Below are 18,388 nucleotides of genomic sequence, written 5' to 3'. Positions count from 1 at the left end.
CCTTCTCTACAACTTTAATTTCCTACAGGGGTTAATCCCATGGTCAGTAGTAGCTCAGGCCTTTAATCCTTGCACTCAGCCTCTCGACAGAAGGACTGCAGCCATTCCTGACGCAGCAGGTCTGAGGGAGGAACCCTTCTGCTCCCAGTTCCTCCTTTACACCCCATGAGCATCCTTCACTGTCATGTAACATGCTGCTCCCACCCTTCTGACAGGCCTGCCCTGGGGGTGTGGGTGAGTGGCACAACCCAGGGAGAGCTCCAGGCAGAGAATGCAGCTTAGTAGGAGAATCCCGATTCTGTGATTCTCATTCCCCTCCCCAGCCTACACACAGGTATTTTCCGCACTTAGTTGGATGGTGCTCTGAATCCCAAAGTAATCTTTCATAAGTGGGTGCTATTCAAGAAGAAGGGTATGTATAAGCCCACATTTGTGAAGGATTCTCTGAGGGCTCAGAAATTTTGGCATGACCCAGTACCTTCCCTGGGTCTCGTATTAGGGGCAAAGGATGCAGCAGATCCGTAAGAGGGAAGGTGCCAGCTTGTCTGAGATACATTTACATGGATAAAATAATAGATGGAGGTGCATCAGTTTAGCAGCAAGATAGGAAAATGTAGGGGTTTTTATCAATGTAGCTCTCAGTTCACGGTTCTGTCCCCAGAGTGCTAGGCCAGATGTCTGTCAAACAGCACAGCCAGACTGCCAAATCAAGAGACTTCCAGATCAATACCAAGAAACCCCTGTCACAACTTACGGGAGCCAAGGCACTTCAGCCGTAAACCTTTCTCCTTTTGTTTCCTTATTCCTAGAATCAGGAGAGCTTCTGCAAGCTCCCGTGCACAGAAAATGTCCCACACCTGCTTGTTTGCCATCATTCATGTCTGCATTAGCCCAAGAACTGGCTTTGCCTTTTTTCATAGCCTCTATTCTGAAATACACCAGGACTTCAAGCTCACTAGCATTCCTAGCGCTTGACTTCTGTTACTTTTGCTTCTGGTAGAGAAGCCAAAGTGATGGGGAACTGCTGCCACCTAAGCTGCTGAGAGAGAGTTCCTCCCCATCTTCCTCATCCAGCACTTTGGCTGTGCTTCTCTAGCTGCCAGCCTCTCAGAATGAGACCATTGGCTGCAAGGGTAGTGACTTGCCACTTCAGCAGTTGGAGCAGGAGGAGAGAGAGGAGGTAGAACAAACAGTGGGTCAAAGGAAGAACATCACTGTTGTCTCACCTCACAGTTCTGTGCCCTGGGCATGTACACAGGGGCAGGGATCATCCATGAATGCACAGCAGGGTGGGAAGAGCACAACATGCTAGAATTAAATCCTCTCTGCTCTTGTCATAAGGAGATCAGTGTCCTAGCACACACAGAGCTCCTGGCAAACCTCCCAAGGAAAGGCTGAGTATCATTGTTCACCCATGATGCATTTATACCGGACTCTGAAGGAGACCTTTTTCTGCCTTAGTGAGTTGCACAGATCTGCTTGATTGTCACTGTGGTTCTCTTCTGCTTCCCCATCACCCCACTATCACCTTCCTAGAGTATCCAAGAGGGGCATCCCTGCAAAGTCCACACAAACTTCATGGGGTCCAGGCCTGAAGCTCCAGGGGTGCCTGAGGCTCTCTGGGACATATTTATACTCTTCACAAGCTGGGAACATTGCCCATAGCTCAACAAGATGTGGTGACACTCTCACAACCCAGACCTCCAGCCAAGATCCTTGGATGCATCTGGGTTAGCAAACAGATCACAGCCCCATGCTGCAGAGCTTGTGAGTCTGGGGAAGGTCTTCAAAACTGATGTGACTTTAGTTTTCTGGAAGGTTTGTAGCCACAGAAGAGAAGGCAACATTCACATCCCATCAAAATCAATGCAAGTAGGATGGGGAGCAGGGCTCACCTTCAGCCCCTCTACCACCAACAGGTATGTTGCGGCAAAATCACAGCAGCAGCATGCCCTGCTTTGGGGAGCACCAGCAGCAGAGAGCTTCACCAGGAGCGGAAAGAGAGCCCAAGCTGCTTCTAACATCTCCAGACTCAGTATGTGGTCCTACTATTTTATTCCTTGTGTGATAGCATGGTCCATGGGGAACGCAATTTCCCAGTCTCCTTGGAGTGAAGAGGAGCATGATAGCAGGGCCTGCCTTTAAAGTAACAGCCTTTGCTTGCAGTTGGCCATGAAGTTCAGACTTGTATGAATCAGCTGTACGTTTAAGTCTCTGTCCTTCCTGTGGTGAGGTGTGGGATGTTGCAGTGTATAAATAACAGGAAGTCTGTTGTTTTCCCATTCATAAAAGAAGAATTAAGAAGGTGTCATTTTCATTTTTAAAACCAAATTGCCATATGATAAAATATGCCATTTGGCTTGCAAAGCCAAGCACTTAAATGTGAGTTAATACCTGCACAACCTTAATTCAGCCGCTTGCATGTACACATTACAACACAGCCTTTACTTACCCAAAAGTACTATTTCTTTTTTTCACAGGATCCTGTCCCATACTCAGTGCAAAGGGCACACCGATACTCCAGCTAACAATGAGGTTATTGTAATAAATAAGGCCATTTTTATGTGGTCAGCATTAAATATTAAACCACAGTTTTGGCACGTGGCCACAGTCTGTCCATTCCTAATTTTGCGGGTGCCCAACATGAGACCCTAGGGGCCATTTTGCAGAACTGCTGAGCATTCACAACTGCTTTCCAAAATCCTGGCAGCTTAGCCAGCAAACTGGTATGGTCTCAAGAACTCAATGACACCAAGAGCCGAGATACCCCAAGCGCCAGTCATGCACCTTCTGCTCCTTCCCCATGTGGCTAAAGGGGGAGTCTTTTTTCCCTTTTTTCCCTTCAAAAGCAAGGAAAACAACTATTCTGTCTGCCTTATCAGGAACATAAATTCTCTATCATCAGCTATGAAGCGACTGTAGCAGTGAACATCTTCAGAACTCCACAAGACAATGAATAATGATGTATTGCCTGCAGGGCTTGGATGGCAGGCAGTAAACAAATAAAACAGGCACACACTTTGCAGTACTAAAAAATCAGTAGCAGCCCTTTGCTTCACTCCCCAAGCAGCATGTAGCTGATGCCCTGAATGAGGCAGCTTATGGAAATACAGCCTGTGATCCTACCAGTCAGGGCTGCAACCCAGTGCAGATGGCATGCTGCCCCCAATCCTGACATCTCCTGACTTTCAACTGGTTGGTTTCGTGATGTGAATAAAACTGTATTCCACATAAACCAACCCCTCACAGGTGAAGTAACTTGACCTTCCATTTCTCCAGCCTGTTAACTGAACTGGTTTATAGAAAAAAATACTTCTTCTTGCTATTAGGATACCCTCAGCCACACAAAGCATTTTTGTGAGCCAGCATTTTGGTAAAGCCAATAGTAAGGTTATGTGTTACAAGGTATTTCCATGCGGTAGACACAGAAACAGCCCAGGACTCCAGCTCCTTCCCACTGAGAACTGCAGTGTGTCAGTGGTGTGGCACTCTGGAGCGTTACCAGGAGCATCCCAGTATGGTCATTTGAATTACTGTTTGAGCCACCCAGGCTGGGACAGATGTCAAGTGGTGTAAGCAGCTGCTTGTAACCAAACATGGCAAGTAAAGGAAACTACTTGTGCTCTCTTTTGAATCAGCAACAGGCAAGTTCTGAAGAGTCACCGAAGAACTGCCCTGAAATGCTCTCCCACAGGCTTGAGCCTGTCCCTATCCTGTTCCAGCCTCTACTGGGTGCTCCCGTCCAAGTATCCTCATGGCCCTGTGCTGCTGCTGGTCCTCCCTGCTGCATCAAGTCACAGGTCTGTCTTCACCAGGCTTCTGTGATGCTGAAAAGCCTAGAAAATCCTTTCTGCATCAGGCTTAGACGAAGGGCAGGAAGCTGGAGTGGCTCATGAAGATATCCAAGCACCTTGCTAGCATGTGGCATTCACTTTGCTGAAGGCAAGGGTAAAGCTATGATCTGGCATAAAAATTACATAAGAAGGCTTCCCCCCTTTCTCTTTGCAAACAGCCCCTTTGCTCAGGATTTACCATAATTCCTCCAGCTGAGCAAGAAAGACACACTAACAGAGGCTGCACTGATGTCTGATGGGGAGACAACTCCCGCAAGCCTTCCGCTCATGTGGAATAATTCCCTTGCAAATGTTGTTTGCAAACAGCAGTTACAGGAAGATCCACCCCCCACCTCCAACAGACCTGAGCAATAAAGATCAGCAGAAAAATGATCTGCAATTCTGGAAGGGCACCCCCCCCTCCTCACTGCTAGAAATGCCTTGTGCTTTATGACAGGTCCCTGTGTGCCTTTAAGGGTTCCCCAGTCTTTTAAGGGTTTGCTTCTTTAAACCCTGCAATAGCATCTGCTCCAGCCCTTCCCCATATGAGATCTTCATTTTTCCCTCCATCCTTGGGTGGCAGATCAGGCACTGGCAGAAGAGCAGTGCTGGACCCTGCAGTTGCCATCAGGGATGCTCTGGATGTGGCACATTCAGGCTACCTGACATTCCACATGGTGGACCTGGGGCCCGGCTCAGCCATGACCTGATTGGAGTAACAGCTTCAAACATCCTCTCTCCCCAGACCAGGAAAGCTCGGCTTTTACATGTCTCTCTTAATTAGCATGAGATGCAGTGGCAGTAATAAACTGAGCAGGCAGAGGGAGAAGGGGGGGCAGGCAGAATGCCCTGTATGGGATGTATGTGTGCACGTGTCTGTGCATGTGTATATACGCACACGTGTATATATGCACACACACACTAACACATATATACCCTTATGCATAGGGGGCTTCACATCAACTCATTCAGGACCTCATTCTCCCCCTTTCCTCCCAGGCAGGACTGGAAAAGGCTGTGAAGTTTCTCTGTGCTTTTTCGCCCCCCCCCCCCCCCCCCCCCCGGTGCTGTGCTTTCCGCCCAAAAGTTCAGAAATCGCAGGGTCAGCCTGCAGGGATGCCCGAAGCAACTGGGGTCTTATTTTTGGCTCTACTTGTGATATGGCATCCTTCACTTCACATCCTGTGGTTGTGTCTGTGAGCTTTGTGTGCGAAACTGTACATGCTCATACACACATAAAGACCCCCTCTCAATCCTAAAGCTGGGTGCTGAGTGCTAGACCTGTTCAGTTTTGGTCCTCACTTCTCCATTTTAGGTTGTTCTTACTAAGACAGCTGAGACCAAAATGATGCCCGGCAAAGCCACCATGGGTCAGTTGAGCTGCAGCTCATATGCTCACCCCTCTCATAGACATAAGGAAGGGGAACAAAAGCCAAGGCTCAGGGGAGCAAAAGCCAAGGCTCAGGGGAGCTGCCCGGTTCCCAGTGGCCACAGGACCAAGCCTCAAAGCTGCAGCTGGGCTGGTGCCATTCACAGCTGGGAGAAGTTGCTCCCAGCTGCCCGCACTGAAACCGGACTGGAACCAGTACCAGCAGCCTCTGCGGCAGGGTTGTCGTTCTGCCTTATCGGGAAGACCTCTGCCTGCCAGCCTCACACAACCCGGACTCCTGCACTGTGCCGCCTGGCAGACAGCGCTGCCCCTGACCGCCACTCTCCTCCCCAGGGAAGCCGGTTCGTGAGGGCAGCTCCACTGCTCTCACATAGCTGGGGAATGGGGGGGGAAATGCAAAAGAGTCGTCTTTACTTACCTCTCTGGGGCTGGGCTGGATCCTCCTGTGAGAAGGACAGCTCTGTCAGCGAACCCGGTACAATCCCAGAGCAAATTCAGCAGAAAGTGCCTCCGTTGCCGGCTGGGCTCTCGAGGGACCCTAGCTGTCAGGAACCCCTCCTAGCCAGCCGCTCGCCACACCTGGAGGGCAGAGGAACCTCACGGCGAGATGGCAGCGTGGGAAAGGAACTGTAATCCTCCGTAAATAATAAACAGGGGGAGAAGGAAAAAGAGACGGGAGAGGGAGAGACTGCGCGCAGCGAAGTGGCAGCTGGGGGTACATCTGCGATGGCAGCAGCACACGCACAGGAGCGCGCACAGACAGTGCAGAGGAGTCACCCCGCCAGGCAGGCAGGGTCTGCTCCGCAACACCCAGAGGAAGGAGCTCGGGAGATTCTGGTGTCTCTCAACCCATCCTGGAGAAAGGGCAGTTGCTGTCAGTCCCTCTCTCCCCCTCCTCCCCTTGCCTCCATCCCTCTGCGGGAGCCAAGGGACTCACGAAGGGGTAAGGAGATGCCAGGGTGGGGGGAGCTCCCCACAGCCCCTCGGGAGGCAGATTGGTCAGGCACAGGTTATGAGAGGAGGCACCGAGCTGAATGCCTCCTCCCCTCCCTCCGTATCTCTCCTGCCTGGTAAATGGCTGATGACAATAAACCGAGAGAGAAAAGCACAAGGAGAAGGGACGAGCCCTGGGGTTTGTATAGGGCTGAGGTGAGCAGCTGCAGTGAAGGGGAAGCAGCGGGGGAAAACATAGGGGGCTGGGAGCAGGGCACCCCCTTCCCACCAGTGCTCCAGATACAGTGGGGGGAGGCAGTGCGTCTGACAGAGAGACTTAACGGAGAAGTGCCCACCTCGGGCTGGTCACATCATGCCCAGCCACAGCCAGCATCCCCAGCAGCTGCAGTAATGCTTCCCTCCTTGGATGCAGCATGACCCTATGTCTATGTCCTTGAGGAATCAGAGAAAACTTGAGGAGTGCTGGTAGGGGGTAGTTGGGATAAGGGGAATGGGTGAAAGAGAGGAGCGTTTGCACCCACAATTCATTCCCCTGCATTTGGTGTGTGGCAGGGGGATGTGCTCAGCTGGGTGTCCAGCTTGGGGTGTGGTTACATCCACGCAGTGACAAAGGCATCCCCTGCCCTCCCTGACACAGCCTATTGGTACCATCAAATCCAGCCCACTACCTCTTTCAGGCTTCCCTCTGTGCTCTCCTGTGGGCTCCTGCAGCCACCTCAATCTCCCAAATCAGACTCTTGCTTGCCTTCCTTCAGCTTGCTGAAGACCACTGTAGTTCGTATGTGCAAGAATTACTCTTTCGCTGATCCACCTGAACTGCCTCTTCTGTCAGGTCCAGTACTGTAAACAGGCTGCCCTTGGTCTGGGCTTTCTGTTCATTTTAAGCTGCATGGAAGTTATTGTTAAGTAAAATTTTTAGGGGGGTTCAAGTAAAATTTTGAGTGGGGCAGCTCCCCTGCTGGCTTGAGAGGGAAAATGGGAATATTTCAGAAATAGAAAATGGGGAATGCAAATGGACAGTATGGGCAGGGCTGCTCTGCTGCTGTGGTGCATTCTTCCATTTGAATCACAGGGTTTAACTACTGGACCAGCTGCCATGAAAACAGGTTGTTAATGACAAGGTAAATCTTGATTAGCACTCTACAGGACGTGGTCTTGTGATTGTTATACCTTTTTGTTGTGCAGCAGGCCCAAGAATTAAATCTTGGGGAAAGCTCCTTATGAGAACAGCATATGGACAATCAAAGAGAGAAGCCAGGGAAGGCAGACAGAGAGACAAGCAGAGGATGAGCTAATGAGGCAGACATGCTCAACAGAGGGATGAACAGGTGGAGGGGAAGGCTCTTATCTCCACAGGGAATCACAGCACAAAATTCCAGAGAAAGACAGCAGCAGCCGTGCAGTGGGCACTGCTTGGGTTCGGTGGGGAGCCATTCACAGGTCTGGGTAGCTCATCGACATGAAGTGATACTAACTAAGCAAGTGATACTAACTAAGCAAGGTGCACAGCATTGCTGGTCCACATGCTTTATTTCCCTGCTGGGATGCTACAGTTGCACAGTGGTAGGAATAAACCTATCAGCCATGGTTTCTCTGAGGACTCCATGGTTATTGCTGTGCTGCACACTAGAGCCACTCATCATTTCACAGGCTTCAGATCTTCCCACTGCTGCAGCATATGCTTTGCCACCAGAGCAAAAAGGCTCATTAACGATCAGTTGTACTTTGGAACAAGCAGAGGGGGGTTTAGTCCAGTTTTCTCCCTCTCACCTGATCTGTAGCATCATCCTTGCCTCAGCTTGAATTACCAGTTTCCTTCTTTCTCCCCAGCCTCATCAATAGCCTGAAGGCACTCAGGCAACTCTGTTACTAGCACTGGGAGGGTGTTTGGGGCCTGTTTCCCCTCAGCTCTGGTGTTTTCCTCAGGTCACCTGAAAGTGTGAAAGTTTCTCACAGCTCTTGCCATGAGCTGCCAATCCCCACTAACTGGCAAGGAGTGGTGGTGCCAGGCAGGAGCATGGAGCAATCCCTCCAGTGTGGTACCCATCCAAACAGACAAACCTGGCTGCAAGGCAGAATAGGTCCCAGCTTTGCTTTCAATGACCTCTTCAGACTGTGCCATGATGTGAGGAGGAGAGTAGTTCTTACCATGGCTCCATGGGGAATAGCTAGAAATGTGTGCTGGACCACTGGAAAGGAAAGGAAGGGCTAATGCACAGAAGACGTGTAAGCTCAAGCCCTACGGAGATGTTAGGGCTGCAGAGATCATAGAATCATAGAATAGTTAGGGGTGGAAAGGACCTCAAGATTATCTAGTTCCAACCCCCCTGCCATGGGCAGGGACACCTCACACTAAACCATGTCACCCAAGGCCTCATCCAACCTGGCCTTGAACACCGCCAAGGATGGAGCATTCACCACCTCCCTGGGCAACCCATTCCAGTGCCTCACCACCCTCTCAGTAAAGAACTTCTTCCTTACATCCAATCTAAACTTCCCCTGTTTCAGTTTTAACCCGTTACCCCTTGTCCTGTCACTACAGTCCCTGATGAATAGTCCCTCTCTCCAGGACCCTTGTAGCCCCCCTTCAGATACTGGAAGGCTGCTATGAGGTCTCCACACAGCCTTCTCTTCTCCAGCCTGAACAGCCCCAACTTTCTTAGCCTGTCTCCATATGGGAGGTGCTCCAGTCCCCTGATCATCCTCTTGGCCCTCTTCTGGACTTGTTCCAACAGTTCCATGACTTTTTTATGTTGAGGACACCAGAACTGCACACAATACTCCAAGTGAGGTCTCATGAGAGCAGAGTAGAGGGGCAGGATCACCCCCTTCGACCTGCTGGTCACGCTCCTTTTGATGCAGCCCAGGACATAGTTGGCTTTCTGGGCTGTGAGCGCACACTGAAGCCAGCTCATGTTCATTTTCTCATCGACCAACACCCCCAAGTCCTTCTCTGCAGGGCTGCTCTGAATCTCTTCTCTGCCCAACCTGTAGCCGTGCCTGGGTTTGCTCTGACCCATCCAAAGGACAAGGATTGCTGACAGATGGCACGGACAGGTTAGACATGGCTGTGAGTGCTGTGAGTGATGTGAAAAGAGGAAAAAGAGAGCTGGGAGACTTTGCTTTTTGTCCCTGCCACCAGCCACCAGCACAAGCCTCCAGGAGCTATCCTTCCTCGTGTTGCAGGCAGCTCTGTCCAGGTTTGGTACATGGTATTCATGCTTCCTGAGCAGAGGCAAGAATTCGCAATCAGGGGCTAAGCTCACCTCGAAGAACAATTTAAGGCTACATGTTCCCACTGGCAAAAACATGAGCCACTGAGTAAGTCTCTGCATTGCAAGGTTAGTTATGTAGGTGTCAACTCCTCTTCAGGTCTCATAAAAACTCCATGTCCTGAGTAATGCTCAGTCCCATTGATGTGATCTGCTGTGATAAGGGGAATAACTTTTTCCTGAGATGGTGTTAAAGGAAAACGATGAATTTATTTAAAGCTACATACCAAATCGGATGCGTGGGCCTCATCGGTCTCAGCAGCAACAGTACCATTTGCCTTCTGTCATGGGCTGCCTGTTTGTCAGGAGGGGCACCAAGCCAAACCATGCCTGCAATCGCCCTGCTGAAGCTGATGAATCTTCATCTGAGCTAGACTCAGCCCCATCCTTCCTCCTTTGTTTACATTCTTTGTCTTGTCTGGTTTGTGTTCTGCAAAGTTTAGGTCAAGGCAGCTCTACAAAATCATTCCTTTCCCCACATACAGGAAGTCAGATTCAGTCTACAGCATGGAGAGCTGGATAATAAATGCACCTGTGATACATGGGATTTTGTAAGATGGAATAGCAGTGGGAATGTGACAAGGACACTGATATAAAAGGCAGAACTGATGCCAGGTGCCAGGGTCTCTGTGCATGCTGCAAGAAAATATACCATTGCATACTCCAGTTTTAATTCATACCCATCTGAATTAGAGCATCAGATCATACTGTTAACTTAAAAGCACCCACACAGCATGATTCAGATTTAAAGGATCTGTTCCCCCTTTGAAGGTCCTGCTAATTCAGAGGAAATCTGTAGAAACAGCAACACTTCATCCACCAGATATTGGTGGTTGTGAAAAAAGGCTCAAACTTTCCCTCTCTGTGCTTCTTTTTCTCCCTCACTTGCACTTTATATTCTATTTCAAGGTCCTGCTTGAGGCTGTAATTCCCGCAGAGCATTTGGATTCAACTAGTTGACACACAGCCCCATTGCTCCTGTCACACTGCCAGGCTGCGCACGACTGCACTGGTTATTATGTGTGTTTGCAGGCAACCTACCCGGGGACAGCTAGGTTATTCTGTCAGGGAGACCCTGCACTGTTTCTTCTCCTGTGGAGCTATGCCTTACTTCAGGAACATGATGCTGGGAATAGAAGAGAAATTAAGCCATGAAATTAGGACGCACTTCATTAAGAAACACACTTCTGCTTAGCCCAGTGTTCACTCAACTGGGACCGCGTAGCAAAGCACTGCTTCTAATCAACACCTTTCCATCAAATGGCATTCATATTTCTGTGCTTTTGTAATGGCTTAGGAGCCATGAAAATTGCTATGGTCTGCCCTTGAGACAGGTGGGGTTTTGAATGAACCCCTTCCTCACACTAGCCTACTTGATTTCCGCCTGATGCAGTTTTGTGCAAGAGTTGAGCCTGGGGTGATCAGAAACATCTGCAAATCTACAAAAGACAAAGATGAAAGTTCACACGCTCGCTGCCCTGGGGTTTTTGGTGGGACTTTTTTTGTTGCTGTGATTTTTTTTGTAGCTCCGTAGTGTTCAGTGGGAGGGAGGTGTCAGTACCTCAGTACAGACACTGTCCCCTTTTCCTCTACCTTGTTAAACCTCTGACTCTCACTTGGCAGTCTGACTCAGCACTGATCCCCCGCTGCTTATCATTCACACTTGGAAGCAGGTTGCAATTGTGATTTCTATCTCATCACTTCAGGCAAATATTTACTCCTCCTTTCCTAACTTTTATTTGTCCTTCTCTCTCTAGTACTTTCCTCTTTTCATCCTCCCCCCTTTTTGTTTCCTATAGCGGTGGGTGTGCAAATCAAGCTGGAGTTGCTCCAACGCAAGTTTTGGATGGCCATGCAACAGGTAGGAGTGTCAGCAGTCATGTAGAGAGGCAATTTAATGCTGTTCATCAGCTAGGTCAATGCTATATTGTATCACATATGATGGCATTTTGATGAAGGCTTTTATGACATTCATATTAAAAGATTTATGAAGTAGATTAGTTTGAAGTCACACATTTCTGTAATCCTTTGATGGCACTAATGCCATGTGAGCTGTGAGCCTGTTCTGAAAATGCTGTGTTGACAGTGTCAGCATCCTGGCCTGGCATTAGCTCTGCTGCATATGACACATTTAATTGTGGAAATACGTTTGTGCTCATTCAGCCTTTCAGAAACCTCATGGAAATCTGCAATTGTGGGTGCATGTGAAAAAAAAATGTACTGCCCTCTCTTATCTTGGTAACGGTAACAAAATGCTACCAGCTTGCCAGAGTAAAAGTCACTTGCTCCAGGGATGAGCTTTCAGCGGTGTCCTAATTTTGGACACTCTTGCTGGACTGAAAGAAATGGAATAATTAAAACAGCTGCCCTGGTCTGACAGGCAGGAAAAGTGAAACTCCTTTCCCTTACTACCCAGGGGCTCTCCCCCGGCTTTGTTTTTGAGGAGTCATATTGGAGGGGTGAGACTGATGGAACCTAAGCAGCATGCAGCAGAAGTGTCTCTCTGCTGTCAGGAAAGGGAACTGTTATTAGATGGGGATGACAGAGAAGACAGAAGGACAGGAGGCTGCTCGCTGGGAGAGAGCACAGGTGGGGAATGGAGAAGCTGAGAGTTGGCCGTGGCGGCAGGAGCATCCTCTCAGGTGGGATATCACATAAACCTAACCTGAGCTAAAAATACTTCTGCAAAGTGTGTGAGCATATCCTGGTGCATCAGCAGAGAGCTTCATTTTTAAATATCTCCTTAGGGCCATACCCAGGCAGTTCTCACACAAACAAGCCCACATGGGTGTTAAGTGAAACCGGGAAGCCTTATTAAAGAAGCTGAAAAGAGGCCTGTGTGCCATGTGCCTGGAAGCCATGGCCCTGCTAGGTGCTGGTATGAAAAAGAGCCTGCATATGGTTCCGGAGGACGTGACCTCCATTTGACAGAGGAATGACTAACAGATCTTGTTTTCTGTCTCCCGCTTCACCGCATGCTGTGCCGCTCTGGATGTCCATGCTATGCCTCCCGTTTCCCAGCCCAATGACAGTGATGTAAGTAGACAAAAGCTAGGGACAGGGAGGCATCCCAGCAGGCCTCACCACAGCTCTCTGCTTCGTAATTGTGTTGTTTGTGTGCCAGCATATTATAGGCACTGTCCCTTGTCTGTAGTCACTGGAGAAGGTCCAAACCTGTCGTAGGCTGTGTTTGTCTTCACAGTAATTAAATGTCTTTGGCAAAGCTCAAAGTGCTCTGGGTCACAGCGTTTCAGAGACCTGACCAACAGCAGGAAGATGCTGTGAAGTAAGCTGGTCTCTGAGGAGAGACCTGTGCCCACAACATAGTAGATATGGTCTCAGAGCAATCAGGGAGATCAGGAACAGCTCTTCCCCCACCTCAGGGGATCCCTGCAAGCTGCTGGTGCTCTCAGACCAGGCTTCCCACCATGGTCCCACTGCTGCATAGCCAGCCCAGCACTGGGCACTGCTGGATCTTCTCCAGTTCAGAAGAGCAATAGCAGCAAGACTCAGTCCTCACACTGCTGAGGAAGATGCTGTGAGATATAGGCTTTTCTTGTTGGAAACCACTCTGATTCACCTGGGTTTACGTTCTGATTTTCATGCTTTGGACTCTGTATTTCTTATCCCCCAAGGCCATAATAGTGGTTCTTTGTGGCCATACTTCTCTGATGACCAAAGGAAGGAACCCACTTGGGGTGAAGTACACTGCCACTCCTATGCATATGTCCGGGGAAACAAAACAACACGATGCTGTTTCATAAGGGGTGAGATGATGCTTGCAAGTGTGGGTAAAGGGATGTTATTAAACCATCATCCCTGAAGCCTCAAAAAGCCAGTTGGATTTGGAGCATGAGCATGCAATATTGCAAAGCCACAGGGCTTGAAACAAACCCGGACATCTCCAAGCCTCCTCTGAAACAAATTCTAACCAAAAGTAACAGTCTTCTTGTGGTTTGAAATGGAAAATTCACCCCTTGTTATTGAGAATCATTCAGAAAGGGGTCTGGGGTTTATGCATAAAGGTTGTAAGGAAATAAAGGGCAGCAGGCTGAGAGGAGGCTACACAGCACATCAGTGTCCTTCCCTGACCCCAGAAAACCTCTGGCAGGAAGGGGACCCCGTGTACAGAAATGGCAACACCTTGTCAGCTTTCTTCCCTCTGCTGCTGGAGAAAATAGCATTCGAAAATAACACAAAGAGACAGACAGGCACAGCCATGGCAAACTTGGAACAATTATGAAATCAATAAGTACCTGAAGGGCTTTGTTACTCACCGCTTAACCCCTTGTGTCCCCACTGAGTTTAGCGTTGTGAAACACATGTCAAGCGCGGTACACAGAAATCCTAAATGAAACAAATGGACGGTGCCTTGGGCTACATGAGCACCATTCACATCCTGTTTTATCATTAGCTGTCTGAAGAATAAAGAAACCAACAGCAACAACAACAACAAAAAATCCCTGCTGGAGAAGAATCCTGATCTAAAATACCATGCCACGTGCTTAGTGCAGATACCAGCAGATGCTGAAAAGCATGCTGGTTTCTCACCAGTGCACAATAACCTTTGCCTTTGCAGCCAGAGAGCTCAATGCTGTTCCCTTTCTTTGCAAAAGCCACCTCTGCTTGAAGTGCACAGGGACCCTATCAGGGAGGCAGGTGCAGGATCAGAGCCCTCAGCAATGGGGATGTTGCTCAGAGAGGTGGGGAGCACACAGAGGAGCTGAGTGGTCAACTTGGGGGGTGGTACCTCTGTATGCTTGAGAGCTTGTCCTGGGGGAAATGCCAGCTAAATTGCAGAGCTTTACAGCATGGAGACCTTTATCTCAGCAGTCCCACAGGGGAGACTGTAAGATGAGGTCATGCCATGATTAATTCTCTGCTCTTCCTTTCCAGTGCAGTGCCTTGGACGGTGCCTGTCCACTAAGCTGTCAGGATGATGTAAGTTGCCCAGATTTCTTCCCTGTACCTGTGATGGGTGTGACTGACTACCTGCTCTGTGGAGATCTCGCGCACACACACACACACATACACACACTGAACAAAAAGGTACTGCCTGTCATCTCCTCACAAGAGGCTGCAGAGCTGGGGGCAGGACCTTGTGCTGTTGAGGCAAATCTGCAGTTTAGGTCTTCCCCTTTACTGTGAGATGCCAGTTGAGCCAAGGCAGGGATATGGGAATTCCACACAGTGACTCTAAGGAGCGTACATCTCCTCTAAGGCTGCCTCACTGTCATCTAAGGTCTTCCAAAGAAAGTGGCTGTCAGCATGCCAGGCATTCTGGACACCCCTCTTTGCATTTAGGCCACTGCTTTAACCTTGGTCTCAGGCATATTTGGCACAGAATCTCCTCTGTCCTGGAGAGTGGGGTCACCAGAGAATTTTTATTCTACATTAATGTAAGATTTCTTCTGCATCCTAGTTTTCCCCTGTGAGACCTAAAGGTTTTCATCTAAACTCTGTGCCTCGATTTCTTGCTGTGCAAAATCAAAACAAAGACCATCACTGATACTTAGTGGTTAGGAGAGGGTTATTTCATGAGTGGTTATAAAACTCTGAAATCTGAAGATGGAAAGCATTAGATACCATTTTATTAGAGAAGTGCTCTTCAAATATCCTGCAGGGTGCCTTGTCTTCTTAAGTGTGGCTCACAGCCCTGGCAAGAGGCAGTCTCTGTCACAGTCAGCTCATGAACTAAATACCTCAAGATGGAGGAAGAGAGGGAAAAGTCAACTGTGTAAAGCCCCATAGCTTAGCCATGGGGCTAAGCATAGAAATGCCAAGCCCGTTGCTATAAGCGCAGCCCACATCACTCCATTGTGCGCACAGCAGTACATGGAAGTACATACCGTGCAACCATGGAAAAAGCTGTCTTTAATGTTGCTTCTCTTTAATCTCTGCAGATTCTGAATTGCTTCCTTATTGATAACAACGGCTTTATACTCGTTTCCAAAAGACCTGCAGAGGTAAGAGAGCATAAGAGGAGGAGGAGAGCATTCCTAAATAACCCACCAGAGCTGGTTAAAACGAATGAAGTTGAATTGTGTAATGAGGGTGGCTGTGGTGTAATTAAATTCAGCTGTGTGCTGAGGGGGAAGCCTCCCAGCAGAGTGACAGCACATCCTAGGTGAGGAAGGAATTTGCAATCATAAGGAAGGAACTAGTCAAAATATCTTTTTATCAGGAGTGAGGAAATCAGGCTCATTCCTCTCTGCACAGAATCTACTGAATCTGAGGCAATCCCAGAAGGCAGGTGTGCCCTGACTTCAGGAAACTGAAAGGAAGGAAAGGGAAAGGAAAAGGGGGAGGGCGAAAAGGAAGACAGCAGCACTTTTGAGTGCCTCTGAAGTCGAAGCAGGCGTTCTTCAGGAAAGGAAACCAAGGGGATGGCAAAAACAAAGATGAAATCGTTTAAACAAGTTGTAAACAGGAGAACACCTAAAGAACTGGAGGGTTTGCTGGACGCACAGAGGTGAAAGGAGTAAGGAAAAAGACTCAGAATAGTACTAAAAGTATAACAACAGAAGTTGCTTCCTTTCCTCTTCCTGGCAGTGCCTCCATGATCATTTCTAGGGAGCTAAAGGGGTGTAGTTTATGATGTGACTTCTCTGTAGCCTGGGTAAACCCAACACTACCAGCCACTGCATGGCTTAGCTGTACGTTTCTGTTCTCCAGTAAATTCACCACAGACCTATTTGTTTCAAAATGATAAAAGGCCATAGATTTGGATGTCAGAAAGTGACGTGTTGAACAGTCTCATAAGCTACAAGGCAATAAGTCAATAGCAAGAGTGGGGAATGAAGCCATTTTGTTACTGACAGAAGTGTGGAGTTTCATTAAAATTTCCACAGTACTGGAGTTACCAGACACTGTATGTGTATTTCCAAAAGGCAGTAGAACTGGTCCCAGAAATTGCTTGCTTCAAGATGTGACAAACAGGTTGAAATGGAAATTGAAAGTAAAGTAACAGAACACCCAATGGCTGTGATTGGGACAAGCAGCAGAACTTCTATAAAGGATAAAACCCTATCTTACCACCTATAGCTCTTTGAAAGTGTAGGTAAAGCAGGAGGTAAGGGAGGATGGATGACCTACTGCCTTTCAGTTTTGATAAAAGCCTTGCAGAGAGTCCCTTACAAGAGGCTGTTAGAGAAGTTCTGGTTGAAGAGTGAAGCAGTGGCATTGATCTCAAAGTAGCTGGGACAGAAAAGAAAGAAGAGGAATTTTTAGATGGATATTTAGATGGAAAGCGTCAAGCTATATGAGTCCCATGGTTTCCCATCTGGACTTGTGTTGGTTAGCATATACCAAATAGGCTGGCAAAAGAAAAAGGTGAGATTGTGAATTCTGCAGGCACTGTGCAGTAAATTCAGCGAGGCCAAAATGAGAACTGTTGAGGCTCACAAAGCAAAATGAATCGGCAACACATTGGCACCAGGGGTATGATATAGACAGATATCAAGGAGGGGGCATATTGCACAGAATAACCAACCTCTTTTCTGTTGGGAAAAAGACCTACTGAATATTCCAGTAAAAAATGCACCTTCAATAACAAGGTATGCCAAAAAAAGGCAAAGAAAACTTGAAAATATAAGGAAGGAAATTACTTTAAAGTTGTATTGACTTCTTACTCTGGAAGACCAGGTCAGGATGGGCTGGTAATATTAGGATTTGCAGTTTCCTCCTCTGCCCTGCATGGCATTTTCAAAGGTGCTTTGCTGAGTCCTATGGAATGTGTCCATAGGTAAAGGCAACTACACCCTTTAGCTACCACATCTGCTGTCTGTCATCAGCACTGCCCTTCTGGGTTCTGTCTCCACGTTTTTTTCTGCATCTTATGGAAAATGTGTTTTTCCAAAAGCTCATCTCTGAAAGATCTGACCAGTAGAAACATGGCATTGTAGTGGATCTGGATAAATTACAAACGTTACCCACATGCCTCCAAGATCAGGCATTTTGGCAGGCACCAGAGCTGTTACCTCTTCCAGCTGTTACCTCCCCTGACCTCGGAGAGTTCACCACTACTTTTCTTCTGATTTCTTCATCTTGTTCCAGTTACCGCTTTTGTTTCCTGGAGGCACCAGGAGCATCCACACTGTTAAATACTACAAGGAATTCAAGGTAGCAGCAGTATTAAATCAATACCTTGGGTTTGGTAGCCGTGCCACTTGGATGATGCTGCTGCAGGGGAACACTCGTTGCTATGTGGTCTTCTTTGCCCCATCCCACAATCTTCCCCTCTGTGCATCTTTTAACATAATGCCCCTCAAAATCCCATACCTGGGTTCTGTGTGTATTTTACCTTTCTGGAGAAGTTGGCTAGTTCACTCTCCTCCCTCCCTGCCTCACACCAGCAAGAGTGGCTCAGCTGCATGGATCAGCATTTCAGTCCAGCAGCAGGGAGAATGGCAGCCTGCCCGCATGCTGCCTGTTCTGCCCCATCAGTCAAGATGGGAATGGGCTTATCGGATGCCGAAGGAGTGATGGTAAATGGGTGAGTATCTACCCAACTTAGCCACACAGGCTGTGGCAGCTCCAGCACAATCACAGCCCCATGCACAAACCCACTACTCCGAGGAAGGCAGCCAAGGGGTTTTATATCCAAAATGCCTACTTTCTGGGGTAAGGTACAAGCTAAAAATGACAGTGCTTGTGTCCTTACAACCCCTGAGCAAGCTGCTGGTGCCAGAGACCCACTCTGGGATCTCTGAGATGTTTTGCTTCGTCTCTCTGCTTGCTCCCTTGTGGTGCAAGCACACATAAAGCTGTGATGCTTTACAGTGTTCTCAGCCTCCTGCAGGCACCTCTTTTTTGGGTGGCCACACTGGAAACCAGAGCAGCTTCACAAAGGAATGGGGAGAGGACAGCCCTGCTTGGCCTCTGCTTCCCTCTGTCCTTGGGATAGGCAATCAGGATGGGGGATCAGCTCTAGTAACCTC

At 48.5% G+C, this 18,388-nt stretch overlaps 1 protein-coding gene across 1 annotated transcript in view; it reads left to right on the top strand.

The window, feature by feature from the left end:
- The window catches only part of CACNA2D4 (calcium voltage-gated channel auxiliary subunit alpha2delta 4), a gene marked incomplete at both ends in the record, with an annotated part of 129,388 nt that overhangs the window by 92,671 nt on the left and 18,329 nt on the right, over nucleotides 1–18,388 (top strand). The window contains 4 exons of the mRNA XM_080609673.1: nucleotides 11,249–11,310; nucleotides 12,471–12,485; nucleotides 14,346–14,390; nucleotides 15,353–15,415. Of these exons, the coding sequence (XP_080465799.1) occupies nucleotides 11,249–11,310; nucleotides 12,471–12,485; nucleotides 14,346–14,390; nucleotides 15,353–15,415 (185 nt within the window). The remainder of the gene's footprint in view (nucleotides 1–11,248; nucleotides 11,311–12,470; nucleotides 12,486–14,345; nucleotides 14,391–15,352; nucleotides 15,416–18,388) is intronic.

This window comes from Psittacula echo (genome assembly GCF_963264785.1).
Source record: "Psittacula echo genome assembly, chromosome: 1".
In the NCBI taxonomy this organism is placed as follows: Eukaryota; Metazoa; Chordata; class Aves; order Psittaciformes; family Psittacidae; genus Psittacula; species Psittacula echo.
The sequence above is the reverse complement of the archived record's forward strand: the minus strand, read 5'-3'. Positions and strand labels throughout refer to the sequence as shown.